Source organism: Chinchilla lanigera, unplaced genomic scaffold (genome assembly GCF_000276665.1).
Source record: "Chinchilla lanigera isolate Chin_1 unplaced genomic scaffold, ChiLan1.0 scaffold00157, whole genome shotgun sequence".
In the NCBI taxonomy this organism is placed as follows: Eukaryota; Metazoa; Chordata; class Mammalia; order Rodentia; family Chinchillidae; genus Chinchilla; species Chinchilla lanigera.
In genome coordinates, this window is record NW_004955558.1 from 546,279 (window position 1) to 573,526 (window position 27,248).

Genomic DNA, 27,248 nt, shown 5'->3' on the forward strand with positions numbered 1-27,248 from the left:
CTTGTGGCCATAGTAAAACGGGCGCAGCCATACTAGCTAAAAAGGCTAGTAACCGGAAGTTTTATTCGTATGCTTTCAAGTAGTTTAGGTCCTTCTCGGCCGCTGTAGGCCCACTACCACTTTGGATGGGGCATCCAGAAGTACACAAGCGTTTCACGGAAGTGCAACGTTCAGGTCCGTATGGGTCTGGAGGAAATCAGGTTAGTGAGTGGTTTTATTCCTGGGAGTTACTTTTTTTGAGTGCAGGATGAGGGAGGTCCGTGGAAGCGGAGTGACGTGGATCCGTGGAGTTCTTGGCGGAGGTGGCGGAGGTGTTGGAGAGGTACCCGGCAGTGCGCGACTCGCAGGTCTGTGGTCGGGATCGCTTTGGTGTCAGTACAGTGTTTAAGGGTTTGTGAGATCGGCGACAGTTCCCTGGCTATCGGGGACTCTTGCGATCGCTGCTCATAACTGGGGGAGATGAGTCCTAGGGTGCGTGGGGTGTTTGGTTTCTGTTCGGCGTTCATTTCGGGGCTCAGGGATGTTGGAGTCCGGAGGACTGTCACCACACGAGGGTATCGGGTCATTTATTGTCTATGGTTGCTTTCGAGCCGCAGAGGAAAAGTGAAGTCGTAACAAAAACCCTGTGGCCTGCAAAGTTGAGTATGTGTAACAGTTGTCCCTTAGAGAAAATGTTTGCTAGCCGCTGCGCTCGCTCGCTCGCCGCTGAATGCACGGCGCAGGAAACTTTGCTTCCCTGCCACGCCCTGCATGCATTCACCCTTGCTGCTTTGCTAACAGACTTTGCCTTTGATTGTGTCTCCTTCTAGCCAGGTGATGCAGATCGGAGTTCATTAATAAGTCTTGGTGGGTCTTAGCCAGCGATGGTGTTTCCAATTCCGTTACTGGTGAAAGTGTTTGCATGGAATTGAGTTTAGGTGTATATGCAGTGCAAATGTAGCCAACTATCTAATATGGGAAAATTTACCTGGGAGTTTCTGCGGAGCACTTTCTCTTAAATTGGTTGTTCCTTGAATCGTTTTTTCTAGGTCCATAGTGATATCTGAAAATAAACTTCATTTTCTGTCTCATTTGTAAGATTTATACTTATTCTTTTAATGCATTAGCTCAACTGTCTGAAACAAATTGGGTACATAAAATGGTAGAGGACTTCCGTTTTGTCACCTACCCATAACGTTCACCTGCTTTATTGTTTGGAGTTAGCATCTCTTCTGGAGATAGGATCATAAAATTATAAATTCATCCGGGATTTGAAAGTTAATGACATAAAATGTTGGTAGTACCCTCTCAAGACAAAAACGATACCTGACTCATTTCCTATTAATTCCCTGTGGTCTTTTTTTGCATCACTTCTCATCTGATCTGTCTCTCCACAAATTTATAAATTTTGTGGCTCCTCAAAGATAACAAGTTTTGGGTATTGTTGAAACATTTCTTTGGTTACTTCTTGAGAATTTACATTTTAGTAACATGTACAGTTTAGTGATGAGAAAAGCATACATATATAAGCTATCATGTCACATAAAGGAGTAGACTATTGGCAGCATTCAAGTAGTATTTTCTGCTCTTTTTTCCATCCTCTCACCAAAGGTAATTACTGTTCTTCTCTCTGTAGCAAGTACTTCTAGGCTTTTCTGTATAGTTTATAATTAATCAAGTTTTTCTATCTCATTCCATTATTTGAATGTATAGCAGTTTTTCCTGTTAATTACATCTCAGTTGCATACAGCCTTCATTGTTATACGTAATGCAGCTATGAACATTTTTATAAATGTCTTCTGGTTCAAATGTGCCATTATTGTAGGGAAGGCGGGCAATGCCAGCTTAACCTGTGTACCTCAGAGAGAAATTACTGTGTCATAGAGTGTATGTAATCTGAAATCTAAGTAGATGATGTCAGACTTTTCCAAAGTTCCTCCAGCAGAATATAATTTCCTCTGTGTGGACTGCTTAAAATAATTTTTTGTATTCTAATAACATTGAGAGACCTTCTATATTATTTCCTTAAAGCTTTATTGTTTTGCTGTCCTGTTGAGGTTGACGCTTGAGCCCCCAGTGATTTGTGTGTGTTATACGTTGGGATTCCACTCCCCACCCCACCCACAGAGATCTGAAACTGGGGCTCATTTCCCACGTTCCTTCACAATGATTTACAAAATGAAAGGCATACATCCACTACTTCCAGAACCTCTGGCTTATTTGACCAAAGACACATAATTTATTGGGGCACTATATACAGGGCTAGTTAATGGTACATTGTGTTCAAGTGAATGCTTAGGAGCAGTGACAGTACCCGGCCTGGAGGAAATGCACCATTCAAACTAAATTTTCTTTCCAACTCACAGGCCCTAACTTCTCAGGAGCAAAAGAATCCTATAAAGGAGGAGGAACTGACAGGATTTGGGTGTCAGTGTTAGAGCAGAAGACACCAAGACGGCATCCCAGTAGCCAGCAATTTTCTGCAAAAAGAAGAAAATGATCCAGGCCGAGGTAACTAACTTGGGGTTTGTTTTCTAGTTTTTCCTTTCCTTTGTTCCCGTTAACCTGAAAAGTTTAAATTTCAAAAAAGCAGGATCTGCAGAGAAAGAAACTGAATCTTTATTTTTTGTTTTGTTTTGATTTGTTTTGCTTTCTGTGATTGAAATCTTGCTGTGTTGCTCAGGCTGGCCTTGGACCCCTGGGCTCAAGTGGTCCTCCTTCCCCAGCCTCCAGAGTCGGTGGGACTATACGTGTGCACTGCCACACCTGCCTTTAAGTCAGTCTTGAAGCTGAACATCAGGTATGATAGGATAGGGAACAGATTGTTCGTAGGATTTACAGTACATTATGAATGTTGGGACATACATGACTGGTTACATGAGCTGGCATGTGATCTCTCTGACAGCCAACCCCACCAAAGAATTGTTATAACTTATGTGATATGCAGTGGTTCTGAGAAAATACTGTAGATCACTTCCTGCAGGAGATGCCAGTATTTCATGGCACTTTAGTCTTGGAAAATTTCTTGCCTTGTTCTTCCTAGAGGTGATACAGATGTTGTCCTGAAGAGCAGCCTTCTTGTAAATGCAGAAGGTTTCCTGTGGCTGTTTCTTTGTGGATTCCTCCTAGACCTCCGTGGAACACACCAAGTGAATACAGGGGACCAAAGCACATAGACTTCAGCCTCTGGGCCTGGGGATTTAGCCTGGAAAAAACCCTAAACATCCTAGGAAAATGGAAGGATTGCAAGCTGTGCAAGTGGTTGTCAGTGAGCAGATAGCTGAGCTGGTGTTTGAATACAGACTTGGATATAGAGAGTTGAAGGTACTGTTATTTGGTAAGGGCTTGGGTTTGGGGGGTTTATAGGATTTGCTTTAGACCTTTACCTTATGATAGAAAATTCAGACCCCTGTTCTGTTGGGTAGTGAAGAGCTGACCTTGTGCAAAGAACGTAACCTTTGCCTCAGGGTCCTGGAGGGAGACCTCTAGCCCCTCAGTGTCCTGTCTGATTGGAAAGTCTTTGTTAGCCTACAAGCGTCAGCCATTGGCAGTCTAAAACGTGTTCTATGGAGGGGAGTTGGGCCGTAGCTTATGGTTCTGATCTCTAGAAGAAGTAGAGGTTAAAGTTTGTAGCCTGACTTCCAGGGACTGGACCTAGGGAACCACACAGGCCATCTGTGATTGCACCCCAATACTAATGCACATGGCAATAATATTTTCTATTTATACATTCCTTTCTAATCCTCTTTTGTAAATGGTTGGTAATATTTACTTTCTGTTACTGTCTGCATTTAGACATATATCTATATCTATCTATATATTTTAAAAACATTATTTATATATCTGTAAATGTAAAGCAAATCTATTATTTTTTTTCACGTGAATGAAATCTCATTCCGTAGAACACAGCAGCCTACTTGAAGGCACTCTGCTGTGTTGCCCTAAGATGGTATATTTTGAATATCCAAAGACCAATGATTGCAACTGACTAGAAAACACTAACTGTGTAAAATTCTTTCACTTCATAGCGTTACTTGAAAAAATAAAATACATTTTTCACCACTAGAGGTTGGCAGAGAACTATTTTCTCTGAAAAATGATAAAGGAGCATACACATATGTTATTTTTTTCTGGAGAAATGATAGTGACTTTTAAAAGTATAGTCTGTATCTGCAATCTCGTACTCTCAAGAATGTTGTATAAACGGCATCATGCATTGTGTAAATTTTTTTCTGGGGATGAGACTCGGGCCTCACACAAGCTAGGCACACACTCTCCCACTGAGCTATCTATCCCAGGCCCTTTTTATTTTTATTTTGAGATAAGGCCTCAAGAAGTTGTCCAGCCTAGCCTCAAGCTTGCAATCCTCATGCCTCAGCCTCCTGAGTAGCTGGGATTACTGGTACGCACCATGCCCAGCTTTAAACTGCCAAAAGTTACACAGATTAGCGGTAGCCAGGTATTTTGGTGGGATGGGTTGGAGGAATATGGCTATGCTTTTAAAATGGCATCATGAAAGACCCTTGTGATAGAACTATTCTGTGTACTGACTATGCTGATAGCAGCATGGAGCTTCATTCATGTATGATAAAGTTGAAAACCCATATACATGAGTATGTGTTATTTAGTGAACCTGAATAAGGATTGTATCAAGGCCAGTTTCCTGACTATGTTATTGTCCTTTAGTTAGGCAAGGTGTTACCACTGGGAGAAATTAGACCAGAGGCAGATACGCTTTCTCTGTATTATTTATTTTCTTTCTTTGTTTTTTCTTCTTCTCTTCTTCTTTTTCCTTCAGTTCTGGGAATTGAACCCAGGACCTCATACATGGTAGGAAAGCACTTCATCACTGAGCTATACCCCCAGCCCTCTGTATTATTTCTTATAACTGTATATGCTAATCTATCATTGTAAAAATAAAAATACATATATAAACAAATACAGAGAGTTAACATTAAAAAAAAAGAAAAAAAAATAACCTAACCATCATTGATGAAGTCGAAGACCCATACACGCATATAGGATCCTTCCCTTAAAAGAACTGGGTATGCTTTACAGTGTTTTCAATGGAAGTTATTGTTTTGCTGTTTTTTTTTTTCCCTTTAAAGTGCCTGATTTTTTTTTTTTAAGGGGCTGGGGATTTAACTCAGCGGCACAGCGCCTACCTGGCAAGCGCAAGGTCGTGAGTTCAATTCCCAGTATCAGAAAAAAAAACAAAAAAATAAAAAAGAAGAGGGGCTGGGGATTTAGCTCAGTGGCACAGCGCCTGCCTGGCAATTGCAAGGTTGTGAGTTCAATTCCTGGTACCAGAAAAAAATAAATAAATAAATAAATAAATAAATAAAAGAAGGAAAACATATTAACAAACAGACATCCATTTACAAAATAGCATAAGAACAATACAAACAATACAGAGTTGCAGACAAAGTTGTAGGAAATTAACAATGGTTATTGTATTACGTATTGATATCTTCAAAGTGGTTTCTCAGGAAAACAAATAGAAACATGCAATATTGATCAAATAAGTAATCATTAATTGTTCTTTTCAGTAAAGCAATGGAAGACAGTAGTACAGCTATGTTAGCTGTGCTGTGTATACATACATACATAATTTCCCCTTCTTTCCCTTCTCTTTCAGTGCCTGTATTTTTTTTAAGTGTTATTACATGCCCACCTACCTTCTCGTTTTGTTGTGTGTTTTTGTTTGATTTTTGGTTTTTGTTTTTTTGAGACAGAGTCTTGCTATGTAGTTCAGGCTGACATTAAACTTACTTTGTAGGCTAGGCTGGCCTTGAACTTGGGGCAGTCCTCCTGACTCAGCCTCCAGAGTGCTGGGATTACACGTATATGCCACCACGCTTGGTAGACTCCTTCTTCTTTTTGACCTGCTGAGCTGTTATCTAAATGGTGTGGGTGCCATAATTTTGTGTTGGCTTTTTATTGTAATCTTATTACACATTGTGCAGCAATGCACGTCCTTGTTAATGCCTTTTGGAGAAGATGTATCAGAATTTCTGAAGGTAGCTACAGAGAAGTCACTTCCTGAATGCACTAATTTTACATTTTTTTTGTTTTGTTTTGTTTTTGTTTTTCTCCGGTACCGAGAACCGAACTCATGACCTTGCGCTTGCCAGGCAGGCACTTTGCCGCTGAGCTAAATCCCCAGCCCCACTAATTTTACATTTAATGGACATTTCACATTGCTGTCCAGAGTAACTAACCATTTCCATTTTATGGGTAATACAGAATAATGTTTAAAAGTATTAGTTCTGGGCCACTGAACAGTATACTGTCACTATCATAGTGTTTTTGTTTTTGTTTTGAGACATGGTCTGGCTCTGCAGTTCAGGCTGGCCTTGAACTCACGATGTCGCCCAGGCTCACCTTGAACTCACAGAAATCCTCCTGCTCAGCCTCCTGAGTGCTGGCATTACAGGCGGGCACCACCATACAGCGCTAGCTATATCATATTATGCTACAAGAAATAAATATTTTGGTCTTTGGCTCTGGCTCCTGACCAGAGTTCCTAAAACTGTGGTAATTTCTTTTGTGATAAGAACAGCAGAAGTATCCGTAGTTATAATATTTGTGTTTTTGTTCTTGGTGCTTGAAGCAGCTCTGAAGCATATGGATGAAAGGGGTGTCTTTGCTATTTATAACCCGAATTTATGTTAATGAAGTAATTTTTGGAAAGCTGTAAAGGCAGAGAAGCTGCTTGTTCGGGGAACCAGCCCTGTGAGTAGATTGCAGCCTTCAACCCCAGCCCCACAGGAAGACGAAGGAGCCAGACACTGACTTAATCACCAGAGGCCCGTGATTGAATCCGTCATGCCTGTGTGACGGAGCCTCCATAAAAGCACTCAGTGAACATCTGGATTAGCAATGGTAAAGACGCTGAGAGAATCCCATGGAAGCCTCACCTCCCTCCCCTGTTTTACCCTACGCATCTCCTCCATTAGACTGTTCCTAATGAAGGGAGCTGGCGTTAGGAAGGGAGTCGGCATTGGGAAGTAAAGCTTTCCCGAGTTCTGTGGGCTGTTCCAATAAACACTCAGACTCCAGGAAGGGGTCAGAAATATGGAAGGCTCAGACTTTCGGCGCACACACACACACACACACACACACACACACACACACACACACACACACACACCCCGTTTCAGTCAACAGTGGACCGCATGTACCACAGTGGTTCCATAAGCGTGTATTGCCTAGTGATGTTGTGGCTGTTTTAGTTTGCATAAGTATAGTCTATAATGTTTGCCCAAAGGTGAAATTTTTAAAGAACTCATGTCTTAGAATGTATTTCTGGCATTATGTGACCCATGATTTTATGTGTGTGTGGAATAGAATGGAGTGGAATGGAATGGAGTAGAGTGGAGTGGAACAGAATGGATAGAATGGAATAGAATAGAATGGATAGAATAGAAATTTTTAGAGAACTCATGTCTTAGAATGTATTTCTGGCATTATGTGACCCATGATGTTATGTGTGTGTAGAATAGAATGGAGCGGAATGGAATGGAGTAGAGAGGAGTGGAGTGGAGTGGAGTGGAGTGGAGTGGAACAGAATGGATAGAATAGAATAGAATAGAATAGAATAGAATAGAATAGAATAGAATAGAAAATAAACAATTACAGAATGTTTTCTTAGCATTTTACTACCACAGTGTACTAAACAACAGCAACTAGGTTTGTAGATGCAGCCTATAGAGTGGAAAGAACAGACAAAAGAAAAAAACAACTAACATTTCTTTCGCATCCTCACAAGTAAATCAGTTCATTCGCAAGATTACTGTTTCAGGTGTTGCTGACGCTGGAGGATGTGGCTGTGAGGTTCACCCGGGAGGAGTGGCAGCTCCTGGGCCCTGCTCAGAAGGACCTGTACCGGGACGTGATGCTGGAGAACTACAGCAGCCTGGTGTCCGTGGGTGAGGACGGCCGCCCTGTGTCACTCAGAGGGTGCCCCGTCAGTGGCCTTTCCTTCCTCAGCCTCTGGAAGGCCCCTCGTGCCTTGAGTGGTAGATTTGTAGTGCTCTCTTCTGAGAAAAAGGCTTTTTACTTTGTACGTGTGAACCACACAGGTCCTAAAATAGAGCGATCTTAGCCAGTTTGATGAGCCTAACTAAGACTTCTGTCATTTCCCCTGAACAGGGTGTGAAGCCAGCCAGTCAGGTGCCCTGTCCAAGTTGCTGCGTGGAGAACCATGGACAGCGGAGGATGAACTCCACTGCCGAACCCCTTCGGGTGAGTGGAGGAACAGCTGGAAAAGGCAGATGAGAATGCCTGGTGGCCGTGAAGGGGCTTGGGGGTATGAAAGTAGCTCCTCCACCTGCCTCTCTCTATAGGAGATGTTTTTACTTTGAAGGAGTTCAAAGAAAAATATACCTCTTCATCTCTTCTGGGATCTGAATTCTCTTTACTAATTTTGAGTCTTCCCTGTCTTCTCACTGCCGTACCTTCCCGCTCCATCGAATACGACCGGTTCCAGCTCTGATGCCAGGTGACCTGGTCTTGCAGTGTACCTCCTGAGCATCTTGTCTCTCCAAAGGCTCTGTTTTACATCTCCTCATCTGTTCTTACCTTCAACCGTTCCTTCAGCCTAATAAGTTAAGCTTCTGTTTCCTGGAGCAGTATCCCAAACTGACATCTCTCTCATGTCGTCTGATACAGACTCATTTTCTGTGATTTACACATCTTGATGCCAAGTCTGTCTTGCTGTCTCAATGTGGAACGTATTAAAAGTGTTCCTAATACAAGTTCCACACATGTGATTACCTCCTTGATTTGTTCCTTCAAAAACTATTTTTTGGTAACTTAGTGGCTGCTGGCCGGTAACTTTTGTTCTAAGTGGAGGACACATAAAATAAGCAGCATCGTGGAGTTTGTAGTATCTGTGAGGAGCTAAAATTATTGTCTCTCCAAGAGAACCCCTGTGAGTTTAGATGTTCCTGTACCTCTGAATGTCCTACATCCTGCACGTCTGGATACAGTAAGTCTTCAACTTACAAACTTTTGAGTAGTGACCTTTCAGAGGTGTATTGTATCAGACTCACTGTGTCAGCTTACCAATGAATGTGACTCACAGGCAATTCTGGAATGGAACTTACAGTGAGGGACTTACTGTGTTACTCCAGTGTTCTCTAGCTGCACACCTGTTTTATTGAGCTCTTTATGTTGAATCCTTAGCTAGGAAAGATGTTTTGGACACCCTTCACTCTCAGGTGCAGCCTACACCAGGTCCGAACTCATGCCTGCTTCGATGTGACTCGTTTGTGTTTTTGCTAATTCTGAACTTCCTAGTGCACTGTTGATGTCCCCGTTGTGTTTGCTTTGTCTCTTTCCCTGTCCTGTTCTGATTTTGTTAATCATGTTAACTTCTGCTAACCTGTCCTAGGACCCTGAACTTCCTTCAGATTCCTTTAATAGTGTATCATCTTGTTTACACAAATTTCCATCTTTCCTAAATTCTTCCCACTGTTTTCCAAATATAGGATTACTTTTTTTATTTATTCCCTTAAATTATTATTTGGTAGCCTAGTATATGTTGAGGGATAACAGCAGTGAGCTAGAACAAACAGGAGACCACAAGCTTTCAAAGCTTTTGTTTGAAGAGGAGACATAGGTAGCATCATGGAGCAGAATGTGCCAGACATGGGGCTACTCTTTCAGGAAAGGGTTGAACTCTTTGATAAGGTGGCGTCTTGAGCTCCAAGATGCAGAAGTTAGTTGGATGTTAACTTGATGGGAAAGGTGGGTGCTGGTCAGATTCTAGTCTGTTTACAGAGCGCAGGTGGAAGTCACCACTGAGGTAGACACAACACGGAGCGAGAAAAAGAAACGGTGTGAAACTGATGTTGACAGGTTTGAGCAGGAATACCAGGAAAAGTGGAATTGCTGTCTGCTGTTCTGGAGATGACCTGTGGAGCAGGAGATTTGGGTTGGGAAGTTTTGAGGGCCTGTAAATTAGATGTGCTTACTAGCATCCAAGTGGAACTTTACCTGTGTGCCGATGTGCCTGAGTTGTTTAGGGAGCGGCCTGGTCTGAAGATAGAAATTTGGACTGATGAGAGTCATGTAGAATGAAGGAAAGAGATAAGGAATAGAAGAGCCTTGAGCAATTAGAAATCAGTTAGATGAACAGTTAGTAAAGTAGGCTAAGAGAGAGCAAGCAACCAGTTAGACCAGAGGCACTGGAGGTATCACGTTAGCAGTGGAAATGTGGGTAGATTGGGTTATCATGATAGTACAAACTTTATTGCAAGGCTGACTATTATGGATTGTATGTTTCTAATTGAGGGTAGATGGTGGGTAATGTAGGTTTTGCATTTTATATTTTCTATCTTTTCTTATAAGGCTAAGGATTTTTCTTGTTCTGGATGACAGCTGTGTGGCAGTAAATGACATCCAGCTGTTGCAAGTAAAGTTGATGATAAAGCTGGCTTGATGTTGATCCAGAAAGAAAAGGTGATCCACTTGGCCCGCTAGCTGAGGTTAACTGACATACTTGTAGAACCATGGAAAAATATAGTGTGAGTGGCAGCTGGAGGGATCAGAAGAGAGAAACGGAAATGGAAAGAATTCATAGCTGTAAAGGAACAGCATGAAGAAACAAATGACAGTTCCTACAGCCAGGTTGGTAGTTTTTGTTTCTGGAGCCTCCTCCACTACCCAGTTCTAATATTCCCTAAGCTCATAGATTCTCTCTTTTAATTGAAATATAGAAGGATGGTATAGCTAAGCCAATGGTCAGTATACCAACTGTGGGAAGTTTCCAGTAAACGTGAGATTAGCACTTTGATACAGCTGGTTTGATGGTGGTCTACAGGATGATGGAGAAAGGTAAATTTTAGAAATGGTATCCTCTGAAAGTCTGTCACAGTGAGCTTAAAACACAGAGTGTTGAACAGTTTGACTCACCTCTCGGATGGTCTTTCCAGCCACCCGCATCTGTCAGTTATCTCTCTGCCAGGATGGCTAATGTGGTTTTCCTCAATGGACTTTTCCCATTTTCCAAACCCTAAATGATGAAATGACTAAAACCTTGGCCGAACACCTTCATCATCTTCTAGCCATTATGTTCTCTGAATGTGATCTTCTGTTCTGCTTATTTACTAAAGTTTTCTGAACCGGTATCACCAGTTAAGGCTTTGCTCAAGGTTTATGTATGTCTTAGACTTTCTCATGTCTGTATGTGGGCGTGTAATAAGCACCTTTAATTTGATGTGTTGGTGTTTTCCCCTACCTCTGTACTTCAAGTACTTTTCTTTCTTTCGTTTTTAAAGGCACTGCTACCTAGTAACTCAAGCCAGGTACTTAGAATATTCCCAGATTCCTCATTTTCTTCACCCTTCCCTGCCAGCTATCACAGTGACTCCCTCCATGAGCTCTGTCTTAACCTCATTTCCTGCACTGCTCTCTCTACTGCTCCTTTAAAGCACCTTTTAGAATCTACAGCTATTTCCCTGTGTCTGCTATTTTAAGTGGTTTTGTCAAACTGGAGGCTCCATGAATATGAGAAATATGTATTTGCACCCATGACACTAACACCAGGCCTGCTACATAGTAGTCAGTCAGTAAGGATTCGTGGAACCCTTTGGGTGAGGTGGCTCCCCAACCTCCGCTCCACTGCTCACAATGAATTATCTTTATATGTTTTTGAAAGACCTTATTTTGAAAGCATCCCAATCTGTATGTATTCATTATTAGTTACCTAACCTTGATTCTATCACTAACTCATGGTTTGGTTATATAATTGTTTTCTACCCATGTGCAAGAAACATTGAATGTAGAGTTGTATTTACACTCCTATCACTAAGCTGTCAGTAAAGCAATATCTCCCATCAAAGCATTTTTAAAATGCCTTAATTACAAGTCAAGGTGATGGAAAACTATTGTTCTTTTCTTTGTAGACATCTGGAAAGCTGCTGATAATCTACCAAAGCGTTTACAACACGAAAGCAAGGTGAAGAGGTTGGAAAAGTGGCATGAACATAATACATTTGAAAATGTTGTTCAACAGAGCAAAACTCAGTTTCTGTTGAGGCAAAATTGTGACATATTTAACTTACATGGAAAAAGTATGAAGTCACACTTAACTTTGATTAGCCAGAGCAAAAGCTATGAAGTGAAAACTCCTGCAGAGTTCCCTAGAAATGAAGAATCCTTTTTCCTTGCTAACTGTGAAAAATTTCACACTGAAATTCCATTTCCTGCAAGTCAAAAACTCATCAGCATTAAATCTCATTTCGGTAGCCCCAAACATAAGAAAACTCAAAAAGTAGAGAAACGTCATGTATGCGGTGAATGTGGGAAAGCCTTTATCAAGAAGTCTTGGCTCACTGATCACCAGATCATCCATACTGGGGAGAAACCACATAGATGTAGTCTGTGTGGGAAAGCCTTCTCCAGAAAGTTCATGCTTACTGAACACCACAGAACTCATACAGGAGAAAAACCTTATGAATGCACTGAATGTGGCAAAGCCTTTCTCAAGAAATCACGGCTCAACATACATCAGAAAACTCATACAGGAGAGAAACAGTATATATGCAGTGAGTGTGGAAAGGGCTTCGTTCAAAAAGGAAATCTCATTGTACATCAGCGAATTCATACAGGTGAGAAACCTTATATTTGCAGTGAATGTGGGAAAGGTTTTATCCAGAAGACTTGCCTCATAGCACATCAGAGATTTCATACTGGGAAGACTCCCTTTGTGTGCAGTGAATGTGGAAAATCCTGCTCACAGAGGTCGGGTCTCATTAAACATCAAAGGATTCACACAGGAGAGAAACCCTTTGAGTGTAGTGACTGTGGGAAAGCCTTCACCACAAAGCAAAAGCTTATTGTTCATCAGAGAACTCATACAGGAGAGAAACCCTATGGCTGCAATGACTGTGGGAAAGCTTTCGCATACATGTCTTGCCTGGTGAAGCATAAGAAAATACACACAAGGGAAAAACAGAGAGATTCCATGGAAAAACCTGCTGACAGTGACAGCTCAGTATGTACTGGTGGCGTCTTACAGGAGATAAACCCTGTTAGCACAGTGATTACCCAGGTGCCTTCAGTGGCCTCTCAGACATCACTAAGCATCAGTGGGCTTCTAGCAAATAGGAATGTTGTCCTTGTGGGACAGCCAGTGGCCAGATGTGTGCCTGCGGGAGACCATGGAGAATTTACACAGGAGAGAAACCTCATGAATGCAGTGAATGTGGTTGTGCCTTCAGTCATCAATTATGTCTTATTTTATGTCACACAAAACCGATAGTAAAATTCTTAGATACATTCTGTGTGGAAAAGCATTCAACAGAAGTTCTTTATATGGCTGCAAAGTATATACTGAAAGAAACTTTATACATCCAGAGACTGGGAAAGCCTAATCAATGCATACTGTCTAAATGCGCATCGTTACACAGGCATGGTCTGATGTTCACCACCCAAACACATACACAGTAATTGCTATCATGTTAATTAAATAAGGGAAGGAAGCCTGAGTTCATTTAAATGGAGGAAATAAGTATTTCAAGGTTTAACTTGGTAGCTGGAATATTGCTGTGAATGAAAAACCCCAGGAAAGCTGGTTGGCAAAAGGCTAACATTGCCCTGGTAGCATTTGGAGCACAGCTTTGTCAATTTTGTTTTCCCAGTCCAGTGTGAAGGATTCACAAAAGCAGAATATGTACTAAACTTGTAAAACTTTACATTTTATAAAGGGACCTCTGAACAGCCTTCCAAGGGTCAATTGTTCATCTAACAAGTACTTGACAAGTGCTTTCTTTGTACCTAGTCCTGTTCTAGGAGCTTCAGTCATAATGGTGACCAAAACAAAAAAAAAAAGTCCATGGTCTCTTGGAGAGAACATTGAGTGAGCTGGCTCATGTTTAAGTGGTATCATTACACTCTAGCCAGTCTATCTAGAAGATGTAAACATCTATATTAGGTGAAGTGAATGTGGGTTAACTAGTTCAAAGAGATATTTACGATGACTTATTGTTCGGGGAACATATTATTTTGAGAGATCGGGAATATTTACCTACAATTATATTTAAGCACGTTAAAATACAAATAAAAGTTATGTTTTTTAATGTTCACACCTTATCTTTCCAAGAGATTACAAATTCCATGATAATTTTTGTGGTGTGGCTACATAAATTGTTTAAAAAATTTGACTACAGAGTTCGAACTCCACTTCCTAAGTTGCACTAGCCACATTTCAAGGGCACAGTAGCCATATGTGAGTAGTGGTTACCAAATTGGACAGCACACACAGTGAACAAAACTGCGATGACAGGGCATCTGTCATTTCTATCTCACAAGGTTTGAAGAGTGCTGTTTTGCATGATTTTGTATTTCCAAACACAAAGAAGATCAAAAACTATTGATTTGAAAAGTGAATGAATGAACTAAGGAGCTAATCAAACTAGGTGTTTTTTTTTAATCATTGAAGAGAAAACTTCTAAAGAATAGAACTGTTACCCAAAACTTTTGTGTATGATTATACTTAACTGAATATAAAAGAGGCAGAATGGAAAAAAGACCAAGGTCCATAGAATAAGAATACAAAGGAGGATGAGAACCTTAGTCTTAAGAATGGAGAAGCATGTAACAGCTGGGAAAAGGCACATTCATTGGGGGCTGTCATGGGATGACTCCTTATCTTTGACCATACCTGTCATCTTTTAGCCTTGCCATTTCAAAGATCCCAGCTCTTCTGTGAGCTATTAAACTGAGATGTATTTCTCCTCATTCCTTCCCATTGTCCCAGGAATGGAGCTGTTAGCCTGCCTTTATCCAAAATTCTTTAATTTGGTGTCATCAGGGTGTGTTATCCAAGTCACAATGAGTTCTGCTTATAGAAAAAGCAGAAGTGGCTGTCTCAGGTCACAGATTGAGAAGACTGAGTCATGGGTAAGTCACTCTTCCAGGATGAGTACAGCTGTAAAATGGTTGTTTTACACACTGGAGATACGCTGATGAAGAAAGCAGTCAAGGGAACGTGCCTTATGAACCTTACTATCTGGTGAGGCAGAGACATGGTAAAACATTACATAACATCAGGAAGAAGTAGATCTAATAATAGGTACTGATATGTAGTAGTCATGGTGCTGTTGCTCCCCCAAGGATTTTCTGGATAGATGTACTTAGAGAATATCCAAGTGTACTGAGGAGAAGCAGCTGTCAGTATTTGTGAGCATAGAACACCTCAATAGGGTTTCTGATGGTAAGCTGTGGGCCTCTACCTCAAGGATATGAGATTTTTAAAGTATGCAGATTCCTGAGTCACTCCAGCCTCCAAAGTCAGAACCTCTGGGACTGGAGGGTAGGACTCTACATTTGTTACAAGGTCCCTTAGGCTGAATAGAAAGTAAGCCATGCCATGTTGACCTTGGAGAAGTTCACGACTTTAAAACAGTACAAGAGAGGAAAAGTGATTTCAATTTCCTCTCCCTGTGCAGAGCTGTACCCAGTCTTTAAGGCTGCTCAATTCAGTCATACCTTGTGGAGGTAGCGGTCAAGGACCTGAATGCAAATAATAGAAATGGGAACACAGGGTCCTACCCTCATGCTCTGGCTCTAGCCACAAGGAGGAAGAGAGGCTGCCATGAGGAGCACCAAAAGTGACATTTTGGAAGTGGATTCATCCTATGGTAGCTGACCGAAGAGTCTCCAGAAGCTCATAATGTGGTGAGCCTGACTCTGAGCATTGATCTGGGTGAAGGTCCTTTGTGAGAGGTGGTGTTTTGAAGTTTCCTTGAGTTTGGTCGTTGGGCAATTGTGGCTTTAGTTATGGGCACTTTGGAAGTCAGTGACTTCAAGGGTATGAAGAGATGAAAGGTCAGGGAACTCTCTTGGTTACTTCAGTATAACACAATGTGACTACATTAAAGTAAAAAATCACATTATTGTATCAAGAAATTAAAATATTTGATAACATTCAACCATGCAAGAAAGAAACAGAAACAACATTGAACAAACTATAAATGGGTATTTCTAACCCTGATAATGGGCACTTGCAGCTACCATCACCTCCACACTCCTACATTTCCCTTCCCCTCCTACCCAAATAAAACAAGGCTACAACCAATAAATCTGTACCTGGGCCATAGTGCTTGTGTTGGTTTGGGGCTTATTTTGCAAGGGGAACATAATACAGGACACATACTTTATATGATTATTCATAAGTCACCCAAAGAACAGTATACAAAAGAGTGCAGGAAATCTGTCCACACACTAAGACCAAGGAATCCAGCTGAGGGCCTGGATCCCACAACAGTGTCCTATATGAGTTAAGCTGAATACCCAGAGCTCATAACAATGCCTCCCATGAATCCAACTGGAGGCCCAGAGCCCATGACAACGTCTCATGCAGACCTGTTACATGGATGTGCTGCGAAGGCCCAAAGGTCAGTGGTGGAATCTACAAAGTCTGTGCCAGCAGGAAGAAGGACCTATGCTAGCAGGCTGAGGGATCTGCACTGGAGCCAGGAAGCGATGCTCAGAAGAACCAGAGCTCCCCAAAAGGTACCACAGCCATCGTTGGCAACAGTGAGGTCCTGAGCTCCTCCAATGATCAGGATGGCCGAGTTCCCATCAGGGAAGCCAACGCAGCAAGCTTTTCCTGGAGGCCGGCAGTGCACCATCTTCCCCTCCAGAACCAGGAAACGATGCTCCAAGTGAGGACCAGAGCTCTCCAAAATGAACTGACGCCATTCTCAGTGCCAGCGAGGTCCCGAGCTCCTCGGAGGACGAAAACAGCCAAGTTCATCAGGAAAGCCAGCTCTCCACGGCCTCTCTCAGCTCCCAACAGCCTGCTGCTGCTTCTCCAGATCTGCCTCTCATGCTGCTGGCAACAGTCCCCAGGTGGGCCTCCACACCCAGCACCACTCACTCAGTTCAGCTGGGGGTTACAAGTTGACCACCAGTTATCAATCCACTACAGTGCTGCTACTGATCTTCCAAGTTACCAAAGATGGGGCCACAGTGACTGGTAGGAAAAGCTTTCTGCTGTGACACTGTACATGTGCAGTACCTCTGGCAGCAGCTGTCTCTGTACCTGCACCCTAAATTAGATGATGAAGCGGGTGGAGAGAGAGAGCTAGTTACATTTTCAAGAAGGAAATAGAGACTGGCAGAGAGATGGTGAGCAGGGCTGGGCCACTGTACCAAAACGGGTGTGTCCAGCAAGAGTCTAGCATGTGGAAAGAAGTACTATTGCTCTCAGCATTTGCTACTGCTTTTGCACCTATGTAGAAATGGGGTAGGGCATCAGATAACTGGGCCAGGGATGGCCACACCCTTTGCAAAGGTGCTGTCGGTATGCTCAGATGTGTCAGTTTCTGGGTATGAGGTTGAAATAGGGCCATGGTGTGTGAAAGTAGTTATTTTTCAATCACCCTTGCATTTCAGTACTCTGCAGGTATCAAGTGAGCTTCTCTGAAGGCAGAAATAAAGTCAGTGATTGAAGGGCTGCACCGTCTTAGGGAGTTCAGTAATTGTAGAGGCTTCTGCTGGTATACCCACTTATGCCAAAGCTATGTGTCTTCCTGCATTAGCCTGAAGCCGTTGATGTGGGGGGAGACTGCGTTACTTGTGAGTATCCTCAAGAAGACTATTCGTGTGTTTGGGAGAGACTCTCACTTTCTCATGGTCCCTAAAGGCTAAGAGAGTCTCACATGGAAGGTGCTGAAACTGTTGAGGTTTGAGGTACAAGAGACACAAAGAGGTTTGTGTCTCTCAATTCCAATCTTCCTTGAGTTCTTCTACCTTGAGTTCTTCTACCTCAAGTTCTTCTAACTCAAGCCAATACTTAATTTCTGGATCCTGAAGTGGCACCATTTTTTAAATAATGGATCAGATGAAAACAAAGTCAAAGTATCTAAAAGGGCTGTCCAGTGAGCTAGGGGTAGAAGAAGAGCATGGTGTCACAAATTAGATCAGAAATCACTGGACTCATCTGTACAATTGAATGCAAACTAATTTGGAAATCATGATATGGAAACATTCTAGGAATACATTATGGATTTTGGCCCTTACAGTGATAGGAAACCTTTGAAGAATGCTATAGATAATAAAGAGATTTTCATAACAGTCCTTCACAAATAAAAGCAACAGCATCACAGTGTTCACCTGACACATTCTATTGTTTTTAGTAACGATCACGGAGGCCAATGTACCTTTTCCATCCAACTGCACAGAATGGTCAGCAAAATTATCTACACTGTTTCACGCTGAAAAAGGAAGCAGCACTCACTGGTCACATAATTATTGAATAAATATAAAATTTTATGCTTAAAACTCAGTCTTTTGGTTCTTACAAATTTGAACTATGTCGGCTGTCTATTCCCCTGTGAGGAATCTGAGGCAACAGAGAAGTTACAGGGACATGGTGCACACTGGACCATCATGACTTCTCACTCATGCTCAATGCTAAGTTTCCAAAATCAGCCTTCCACTCAGTAATTCTCTGAAAGAGCTCTTGAAACTCACAGAGAGCTGTTATGCTTGTGGTCACAGTTTATTATAGTGAAGGACAAAGGTTCATGTCTGCCCAGGGAAAGAGCAGACAGGGATGTAAAGAGGCAATGAGAGCTGGGCACGGGGGCGCACACCTGTAATCCCAACACTCAGGAGGCTGAGGCAGGAGGATCATTGCAAGTTCAAGACCAGCCTGGGCTACAAAGTGAGCTCAAGGCCAGCCTGAACTGCATAGTGAGACCCTGTCTCAAAAGAAAAGACAAAAAAAAAAAAAAGGCAATCCCTTGCACCTGGATGCACACTTATTTGTTTTTGTTTTTTTCTCTTTCCTCTCACTCTCAAAACCAAAGGACTAAACTCCCTCTGCCTGATGGCACAGCTCTTCTTTATGAATGGCCACAAACATGTCCTAAGATGTGTAAATTGAAGTTGTATTTCAGGTAATAGTACAAAGTATCCTTGAGCCCTGCTGAAACTATTAACTCAGAGGAGCCCACTGATTTTCTAATCCTACAAAAATTTTCATCTTTATTAATACATGATTTGAGTATATAATTACTGCATTCATTGTGGGGAGTTGGTACACGTACATAACACATCTTAATTCTGTTTTTCTCCCCTCCCTTCTCTCCCCTCCCTGCTCCTTCCATCCTTCACTGCCTTCCCATTTGGAAAGGGACTATCCCCATTTTTTTCTAATTCTCTTTTTTCTTCTACTTTCCTACCCTTCCTTCCCATCTCTGTCCATCTCTTATTCCCATTTGAGTTTGAAAAAGATCTCCCTACTTCATAATATCTATTTTTTATTTTGGTCTTATATGTTGGGTTTCTCACAGAAGAGAAACCATGTGATACTTCAGTGCTGGGTCCCGCAAAGCTGTAGGTGTTCCCAGTGTAAAAATGGCAAGAGGATTTAGAAATAAAGATAAGAGACAAAAGCTAAGGTCAGGTGGTGCACTCTCTCCAGATGGGAGGAAAGGAACTGCTCAACCACTGTAGGGGCATTTATTTATACATTTGACAAAGTTAGTATCAGGTGACATAGGGTTGCCTAGCAACTAATAACTGGAATTGTCTCAGACAAGGTGTGTTCTCAGGACTGGTGTAGCTTGATTGCTTTAAGCACCCTAGCCTTGCCTTGCCCCCACACATGTGACCCATTTCCAGCTTCAGCCATCCCCTACATTTAAGCTTGCCTGACTGACCAATTTCACTTGATATTGTAGTCTCAAGGTATACCTCACAGCAAATCTGCAATACACCATTGGAGAAGAAAAGAAATACCAGATGGCTGAGCTGTATGAAATGAAGAAAGGAAAAAAAAAAAAAAAAAAAAAAAGAAGAAAGGAAATGTAAAGAAACTGCATAAGTTCAAAGAACATATTATGAAAAGATAGTGAAACAAACGTACAAACTAATCATTGTGAATATGGGTGAAACAAAAAATTGAAAGAGCGAACAAATGGTTCAAAATATGAACGACAGATTTACCAATGATACAAACCACCAAAAAGTACCAAACAGAAATTCCAGAGATAAAGAAATCTATACAGTTTATAAGCAGTAGAAATGATGAGTGTGAAGACAGGGTTTCAGAATGGAGAACAAAATGGAAATTTGTGATTTACTCAGAGTAGCCTTAAAATGCTAAGAGAATATGAAATGTTCATTGAACAGTTTCTAGGTAACACAAAGAGGAAACTAAGGCTAACTGCAGTTAGAAATTAGAATACAGCCCAAATGGAATAAAAACTCTGTTTACAGAAGTCATAAAAAAGAAAAAGCTTGAAGAAAAAGCTTCAAGTATGATGAAACATTACAACATACACATAAGTGAAGCTTACAGCTTTAAGGTGCAACGATTTTCCTACAAATGATTCAAGTTTATTCTTCTTAATGCAGAGTAATACTACATTGTACATAAATACCACATTTTATTTATTCACTCACCTGGTGATGGACATATCAGTGCTTCCAAGATTTGGTTGTTATGAATTGTACTGTTATAAATGTGGGTGTGCATGTATCACTGTTATACGATTGTCAGGCTAGACCCTGAGAACAGCTGAGACCACCAAGACAGCAGGATTGATCAAATGTTTCTGAACTACAGAGAGACTACATTTTTTTAAAAAGTGAATGCATGTTAAATGTTTGCAATCTAAATAAATTCTGTAGTTAACAGAATTATAATAATTTTCCTTGCCTCCATTTGACAATAAACTGATTTTGCAAGGTGTTATATTTCGGATAATCTGGGTTTAGGGCATTCAGAAATTTGAATTATTTTAGTAAGATTTAATGAATATAAACTAATTTCAAAATAAGAATATTAAAATATTTAATTTATACTGATTTAATAAACCACCTGATGATATTTATACTTTGTTGAATATATTCAAATATGTCCAGTTACACTTATACATCAAATATGTTCCATTCTGAAATATTTCAAGTATGCTAAAATAATAAATAAATTTAGAATCAAAGAATCTACAAGTTAATCATATAAAAAAGAGACAGGCATAGAATAGGCCTGCATTGCACAGTTAAAATTTAATCCATGATCACAGGAACCACGATAACTTAAAATTGGTAAAATCAATGACAAGGCAAGTAGAAATATGGCTCAAGGTATCTTGTCTCCAAGGACACATCTAATATATTATCTGTGAAAGACAAAAAAGAGACCAAAAACTCCCATGTGCCATTTTGCTAGGGCTGCTTTCCATAATGAACGTCTCTGAATAATTTGCTAAAGGTTTTCACATTGAATGTACTCATGAATTTCATTTCTGCTTGATTTCCTGTCAAATGATAAGACAAATAGATTACTAGAAACTGTTGTAGTATTTCTGTAGTGTAAACTCTCAATCCATAAAGGTCTTCATTTGGGGGCAAAACCTTTCCCATAGTTATATTTCTATCAGCTGGTACTTTATCTATGATCTATGATGATCATTTATGATAGGTCCTATCATACCCCTGAAGGCAACTTCCTATTCTGTCACATTCATGGACTTTTTTCTAAGCACTATTATACATTTCATACACATAAAATGTCCTGAGATATTTTCACTAATGCTGACTGTATCAAAGTTATTTTACACGTTTCCTTTGAAAACATGAGGTAATTAATTCCTAAGTATACCACTGCATAATCTGCACTCAGAACATTCCTTGCAGATCCTGTATGTCAGCGGCCTATACTTAGCAAAAGACTTTCCCAAAGTTGCTCCTTGGGAATTCTCTTGTATTTTACAAGGATTGACAAGTGGGAAAAAGCATTCCTACAATCTCTACACCTATAGGACCACTCTCCTGTATGTTTCCTTTGATGAACATTGAGTTCTGACATTGTAATGAAGGATTTCCCACGTTCACTGTATACATATGGTTTCTCTCCTGTGTGTTTGCTGATGTATATCAGGCAGCTCTTCAAAGTGAAGCCTTTTTGACATTCAGTGCATATATAAGGCTTCTCTCCTGTATATGTTCACTGACGTCTGATGACAGAGTTCTTCAAGGTGAAGCCTCTTCTACATGCACTGCATTTATATGGTTTCTCTCCAGGGTGAGTTTGCTGATGTACAATGAGACAGAACTTCATGGAAAAGCCTTTTGCACATTCACTGCATGTTTACAGTTTCTCTTCTGTATCAGTTTATTAATGAGTGATAAGACTGTTTTTCAAAATGAAGCCTTTCCACACATTGCATACAAAGTGTTCCTCACCAATAAGAGTTCAGTGACATACAGTCAAGTATCTCTGCTCAATAAGGCCTTTTCCACATTCACTACGTATACAAGGCCTCACTCCTGTATGAGTTTTCTGATTTGTACTGAGACTGAACTTTGTCGAGAACACTGTCCCATATATTTTGCATCCATACGATTTCTTCCCTGTATGAATCTGATGATGGTAAAGGAGTCAATATTTTTTATGAAGGTTTTCCCACATTCACTACATGTGTAAGGTTTTTCTCCCAGCTGAGTTTTCTGATGCGTATTAAACTGTGATTTATTGAGGAAGGTTTGGTCACATGCGTGCATTTATACAGTTGTAGCATCTCTGATGTTCTGCTGGCCAGGATTTTTTGGAGAAAGCATTCCCACATATATGGCATCTGTGAGGTTTTTCTCCTGCATGAACAATTTGATGATTTGTGAACAGAGGTACCTTTATGAAGGACTTCCCATATTCACTGCATACATAAGCTTTCTTTGTGATGTGAGTTCTCTGTTGCTTAATGTCTTCAGTTTCTCATTGGTGGGTTTTGCACTGATGGTTTATTTAATTTCTGTATAAAATTTTTGATGGCTGCATGGACAAGGGATTTTTCCATCCTTAGTACACTCAACACAGTTCTTTAAATCACAGCTTCTGTTCTAGTTTTCAAAATTTAAATTTTATTTTAAAGATTTTTCACAGAAGTCAAACAAATCATGCCTTTGTTTTATGAAAAATAACCTTTGTTTTGATTAGAAGTATCTCTGAATGTTTTATGTCCATGGCATTGTTTCATACTCTTCTTAATGATTTTTCAAGTGATATTTCAGAGGAACATCATCTTCTCTGGTTTTTAGGAAAAGACAGTAAATCATTTCATCATCTTGCTTTGGAATAAAATTATACTTATTTTGTTTTTTTGAACTGTTCATTGTGTAGTTCAGGCTGGTTTTGAACTCACTATGTAACCCAGGCTAGCTTCGTACTCTTAACAATCCTCATCCCTCAGCCTCCTGAGTGCTGAGATTATAGGTGTGCACCACCACACCCAGCGAGAATAAAACTTTTTAAAAATGCTTGATATGAAATGACTCTTAGTGATAACTTTTATCAATATAAAAGAAGTTCCAGCAGACATAGTGGCACCTGCCTCTGATCTCAGATACATGAAAAGCTATAGCAGGAAGATCACAAGTTTAAGGCCAGCCTGGGCAATTTAACAAGACCGTGTCCCCAAACAAAACTTTGAAAAGAGCTAAGGACATAGCTGAGTGGCAGAGCATGTGCTTAACACACATAGTGTCTTGCATTCAATCCCATTATCGCACACAAAGAAACACACAATTTAATAATTTGATGTATAAATATCCCTCCTTATCTCTTGCACATTGGTAAAACACAGTAATATAAAAATATTAAAAGGTAAAAACAGTCTGTAAATGGGAAGGGGACAAAGAGATAGAGAGATAAGTAGGAGGAAGGGGCAGGAGAGGAAGGGAAGAGAAAGTAAAAACGTTAGAATGCGTTATTGCATGTACCAACTCCCCACAATGAATGTAATCCAAACTTATACTAATAAAAATTTGAAAAGTAAAAAAGAATAAGTGTGTAGATTAAACTAAATAATCTAGCTTTAAATTGCCTAATTCTGTCTATATACTCACTGCACTTACCTCTTACTGTACTTTCTAAATAGGTCTTTACAAAATGTACAACCAAATATAAACAGGCTACTTTAAGCAGGGAAGTCGAAATTTGGCAGGGCACTGGACCTTAGGAGGTGGAGACATGCTAGACTACACAGGGTTAAATTCATTTAAGGCATTCATTGGTTAGTGACTGAGTTCTATTCCTGGGACCAAGTTGTTAAATGAATTGATTGCTAAATGAGCAATTATATATAGTAATATTCAGAACAAAGAAACAGTCAAAGGAAACTCCAAGTTGATAACTTTGCTTTTATTTGCATAATTCTTACATGCAGTACTATAATGTATAACAGAACATAAAACTACAGTAGTATACACACAGTACCATCAGCAAAACTTACAGTACTGTATAAACAAGGTGTACTGTACAAAAAGAAGACATTGACATGGGTGTGGTGGTGCACACCTGTAATCCCAGCACTCGGCATGAGGATCGCCACAAGTTCAAACCCAGCCTCCACTGCAAAGCGAAACCCTGTCTCAAAAACAAGGCATTGAGGCTCTATAAACAAGATATACAGAACTGCATCAAAAAACAAAGCAGGTCATAAATCCAAGTGCCAGGTTGTTAGGTCCCACCTTGGTTGTATGAACAGTCATTAAACAGGTATGTTGTTAAACAAGGAATATCTGCACTTGATAAATACTTGTTGAATAATAGTTACATGTAAGTTATATGTATATTTACTGTACTCATGTCTGGAATATACAGACCTTTTCTCATGGAGCTTTAATTCTAGTTGTGGAAAAAAGAATTAAACAGGGAAGCAAAGAAATAAAGAAGGTAATTAAAGATTGAGAAATGTGGGTAAAAGACCAACAGAGATTTAGAAGGTGAAGCAAATCAGGACATCGATAAAGAAAGAAAAGCCAAAGTTCAAGAATAGGTTCAATGGGAGGAAAGGAAGAGGGTAAATGAAAGTGAGGATTTAAAGATTATTCCAAAAATTGCATGGCTTCAGCCGCTCGTGAGGAAGGGAGGGAAAGCTCATGATGAAATAAGAAATATTACTGAAGTCTCAAATGAAGGGCAAATCTAGCATATATGTGTGTGTGTGTGTGTGTGTGTGTGTGTGTGTGTGTGTGTGTAAAACATGTGAAATTTCAGATGACTGCTACCTCTCCAAGTAAAAACATGAAGAAACTGGCTGGATATAAAATATTGAAAAAGATCTCATCTGAAAATAGTAATGTGGCTGCCATCAACATATACAATTACTCTAAGTGAATGAGATTGTATTTGAAAACTTAGAACAAATGAAAGTATAGGCAAAGAGCCTAAAAGTTATTCTTTCCAACATATAGAGTACTATAATCTGTCAATTTGGGAGCCACAAATTATAAATAAAGCCTAGGAGCCAGAGGCCTCAACGGAGGTCTTAATGGTCCCATGATGTTGTAACGCTCCAGGGCAAGATTATATCAGCATAAGATCACTACTTTTATTCACTATTTGAATAAAAATTCAAATTTTTATTTTCTCTTCCCTTCCTCTCCCGCCCCTTCCCCCTACTTATCTCTGTATCTCTTTTGTCCCCTTCCCATTTACAGACTGTTTTTACCTTTTAATTGTTTTACCTCTGAGTCATCCAAACTGATCCTCATCAACATAAGATTCTCATCATCTTAAAATCACAACTGCCCTCTAAGTCATCCAATACTCCCTCCAATCATTGTATGCTCCAAATAAATAGTGGCTAGCTTGGAGTGTCATTGTCTCTGTCCATCCCGAGTCATTGACCTCCCAGCCCTCCTTTCATGAATTACTAAATTTTTTTGTTTTTTCATCATCCTTTGCCATACCCCTCATACAGGAAGTTGGGGATCTTGGCCGTGTTCCCAATGTGCTAAGCCCACAAGAATGAACTAAATACTGACTATTGTAATAGGTGTACATCTGGAGACCTATACATGAACCAATGCCCAGAGTGATGAGTAAAGATGTGCAATTCACTTGAAAATTGCTAACACAAGAGACTAAACATTTCAACCCCCCTTGTGGAAAAAAAAGGGAACCAATCTCAATCTTTTTTGTTATAGGAGGAATCAAACCTACAGCCTTACACATGCTTTACACTAAGCTACTCCCCCCTCCAGCCTCTGACCATTACGGTTTATGTCTGGATACCTCCCAAAGCCTCATGCAGTCATAAGGGGTGGGCTTTGCAGAGGCAGCTGAATCTAGTTTGTGGTTGATTCATGGTCCAATGCTGAGATCAGGGATGTGAGTGCTACACTCACCCTAGGATGGGTAGATTTATACAGTATAAGTGACAGAAAAAGGCTTATCTCATTCTCTCTGGTTGCTTTTACTTCCACTGCCATGAACTGTTGCCCTTCTGCCATGTGCCACCATGCCTGGGAGCCAGCTGATTATAGACTGAAACCTCCACAAACTGTGAGCTAAATAAACTTTTCCTCTTTTAACTTGGGTGTCGAGTATTTTGTCTCAGCAATGAGAAAAGTAACTAAGACAGAACCCAAATCAGATGAAAGATTCTACAGTCAAGGTTCAAACTAGTGGCTTAGAGAAAAAAGGAGCAATGATGTGCAATGAAATGTTAGTAGGCTTGGGTTATTCCATCCTTGCAAATTCTAAAGAAAGCACTGGCCTTGACTAGCTCTTGAAAATAAGCCCGGAGTCTGGAATATCTGACTGACAAGAGTGCCCATTTATGTCCAAGGCTTTGAGCCACACAAGACAGTTCATGGTAGCACTGTGATTTGAGGTAGACAACTGTTTGTGTATGCCTGAGGCTTTGGGCCACATATCATTTTGACTCTACAATTTAGGGCAGAGATGTTCTAAACTTAAGTATAAATCAGAGTTCTTTTTATCTCTGTATTGTGTAGCACTGGGGATTGAACTACATACCTCACGCATGCTAGGTAAGGGTTCTACCACTGAGCTACACCCCAACCCTGAGAAAGTTCTTTTTAGACGTTCAGAATCCTGGGCACCAATCTCAGAAGATCTAGTTTAGGAGATCTGGAGTATGATTCATAAAGTTGCTCTTTTCCAAGCTTCTCAGAGGATGCTGAGTCAGGGTCTCAGATAAAACCCTTAGAAACAATTGCATGGTGTTCGACTTACAAATGCTATCTGCCTCTCCCAACACTTGAATTTTAGCTCAAATTACATTGGTTCAAAACACTTGGCCTGAAAATAAGTACAATGCCTCTTCAGTTACAATTGATGGATTTATTGGGCTTTCTAGTTCTTCCTGGCACTAATGATAGCTGACTTCTGTTTTGTATTTATTTCACTCAGGTTTAGCTCAGCTCCATCACGGACACCACTTTGCTTGCTTTGTTCATTGATATACCAAGGCCTCCAACATCTGCCATAGGAC

General features: G+C 40.5%; 1 protein-coding gene and 1 pseudogene across 8 annotated transcripts; one reads left to right on the plus strand and one right to left on the minus strand.

Moving 5' to 3' along the window:
- The first annotated feature begins 79 nt into the window (after positions 1-79).
- Positions 80-16,082, plus strand: LOC102005515 (zinc finger protein 350). Of its 8 annotated transcripts, none has more exons than XM_005412664.2 (6): positions 80-347; positions 2,346-2,490; positions 3,109-3,303; positions 7,784-7,910; positions 8,134-8,226; positions 11,892-16,082. In XM_005412664.2, exons 3-6 carry the CDS (start codon positions 3,214-3,216, stop codon positions 13,247-13,249), a joined length of 1,668 nt encoding a protein of 555 aa, XP_005412721.1. In that variant the 5' UTR covers positions 80-347; positions 2,346-2,490; positions 3,109-3,213; the 3' UTR covers positions 13,250-16,082. The 8 variants fall into 8 exon arrangements, with proteins under 8 accessions (XP_005412721.1, XP_005412719.1, XP_013364320.1 ...); XM_005412662.2 differs by having other exon boundaries at positions 80-200; XM_013508866.1 differs by lacking the exon at positions 3,109-3,303 and adding an exon at positions 6,593-6,864 and having other exon boundaries at positions 80-200.
- Positions 16,083-21,652: 5,570 nt separating this feature from the next.
- Positions 21,653-23,061, minus strand: LOC106147421 (annotated as a pseudogene).
- Positions 23,062-27,248: the final 4,187 nt, after the last annotated feature.

Excerpts from the sequence above, each read along its gene's own strand:
- LOC102005515 (XM_005412664.2), top strand. The coding sequence starts at position 3,214 with ATGGAAGGATTGCAAGCTGTGCAAGTGGTTGTCAGTGAGCAGATAGCT. Across the intron at positions 7,911-8,133 it reads CAGCAGCCTGGTGTCCGTGG|GGTGTGAAGCCAGCCAGTCA; the intron begins GTGAGGACGGCC and ends TCCCCTGAACAG. Across the intron at positions 8,227-11,891 it reads CCACTGCCGAACCCCTTCGG|ACATCTGGAAAGCTGCTGAT; the intron begins GTGAGTGGAGGA and ends TTTTCTTTGTAG.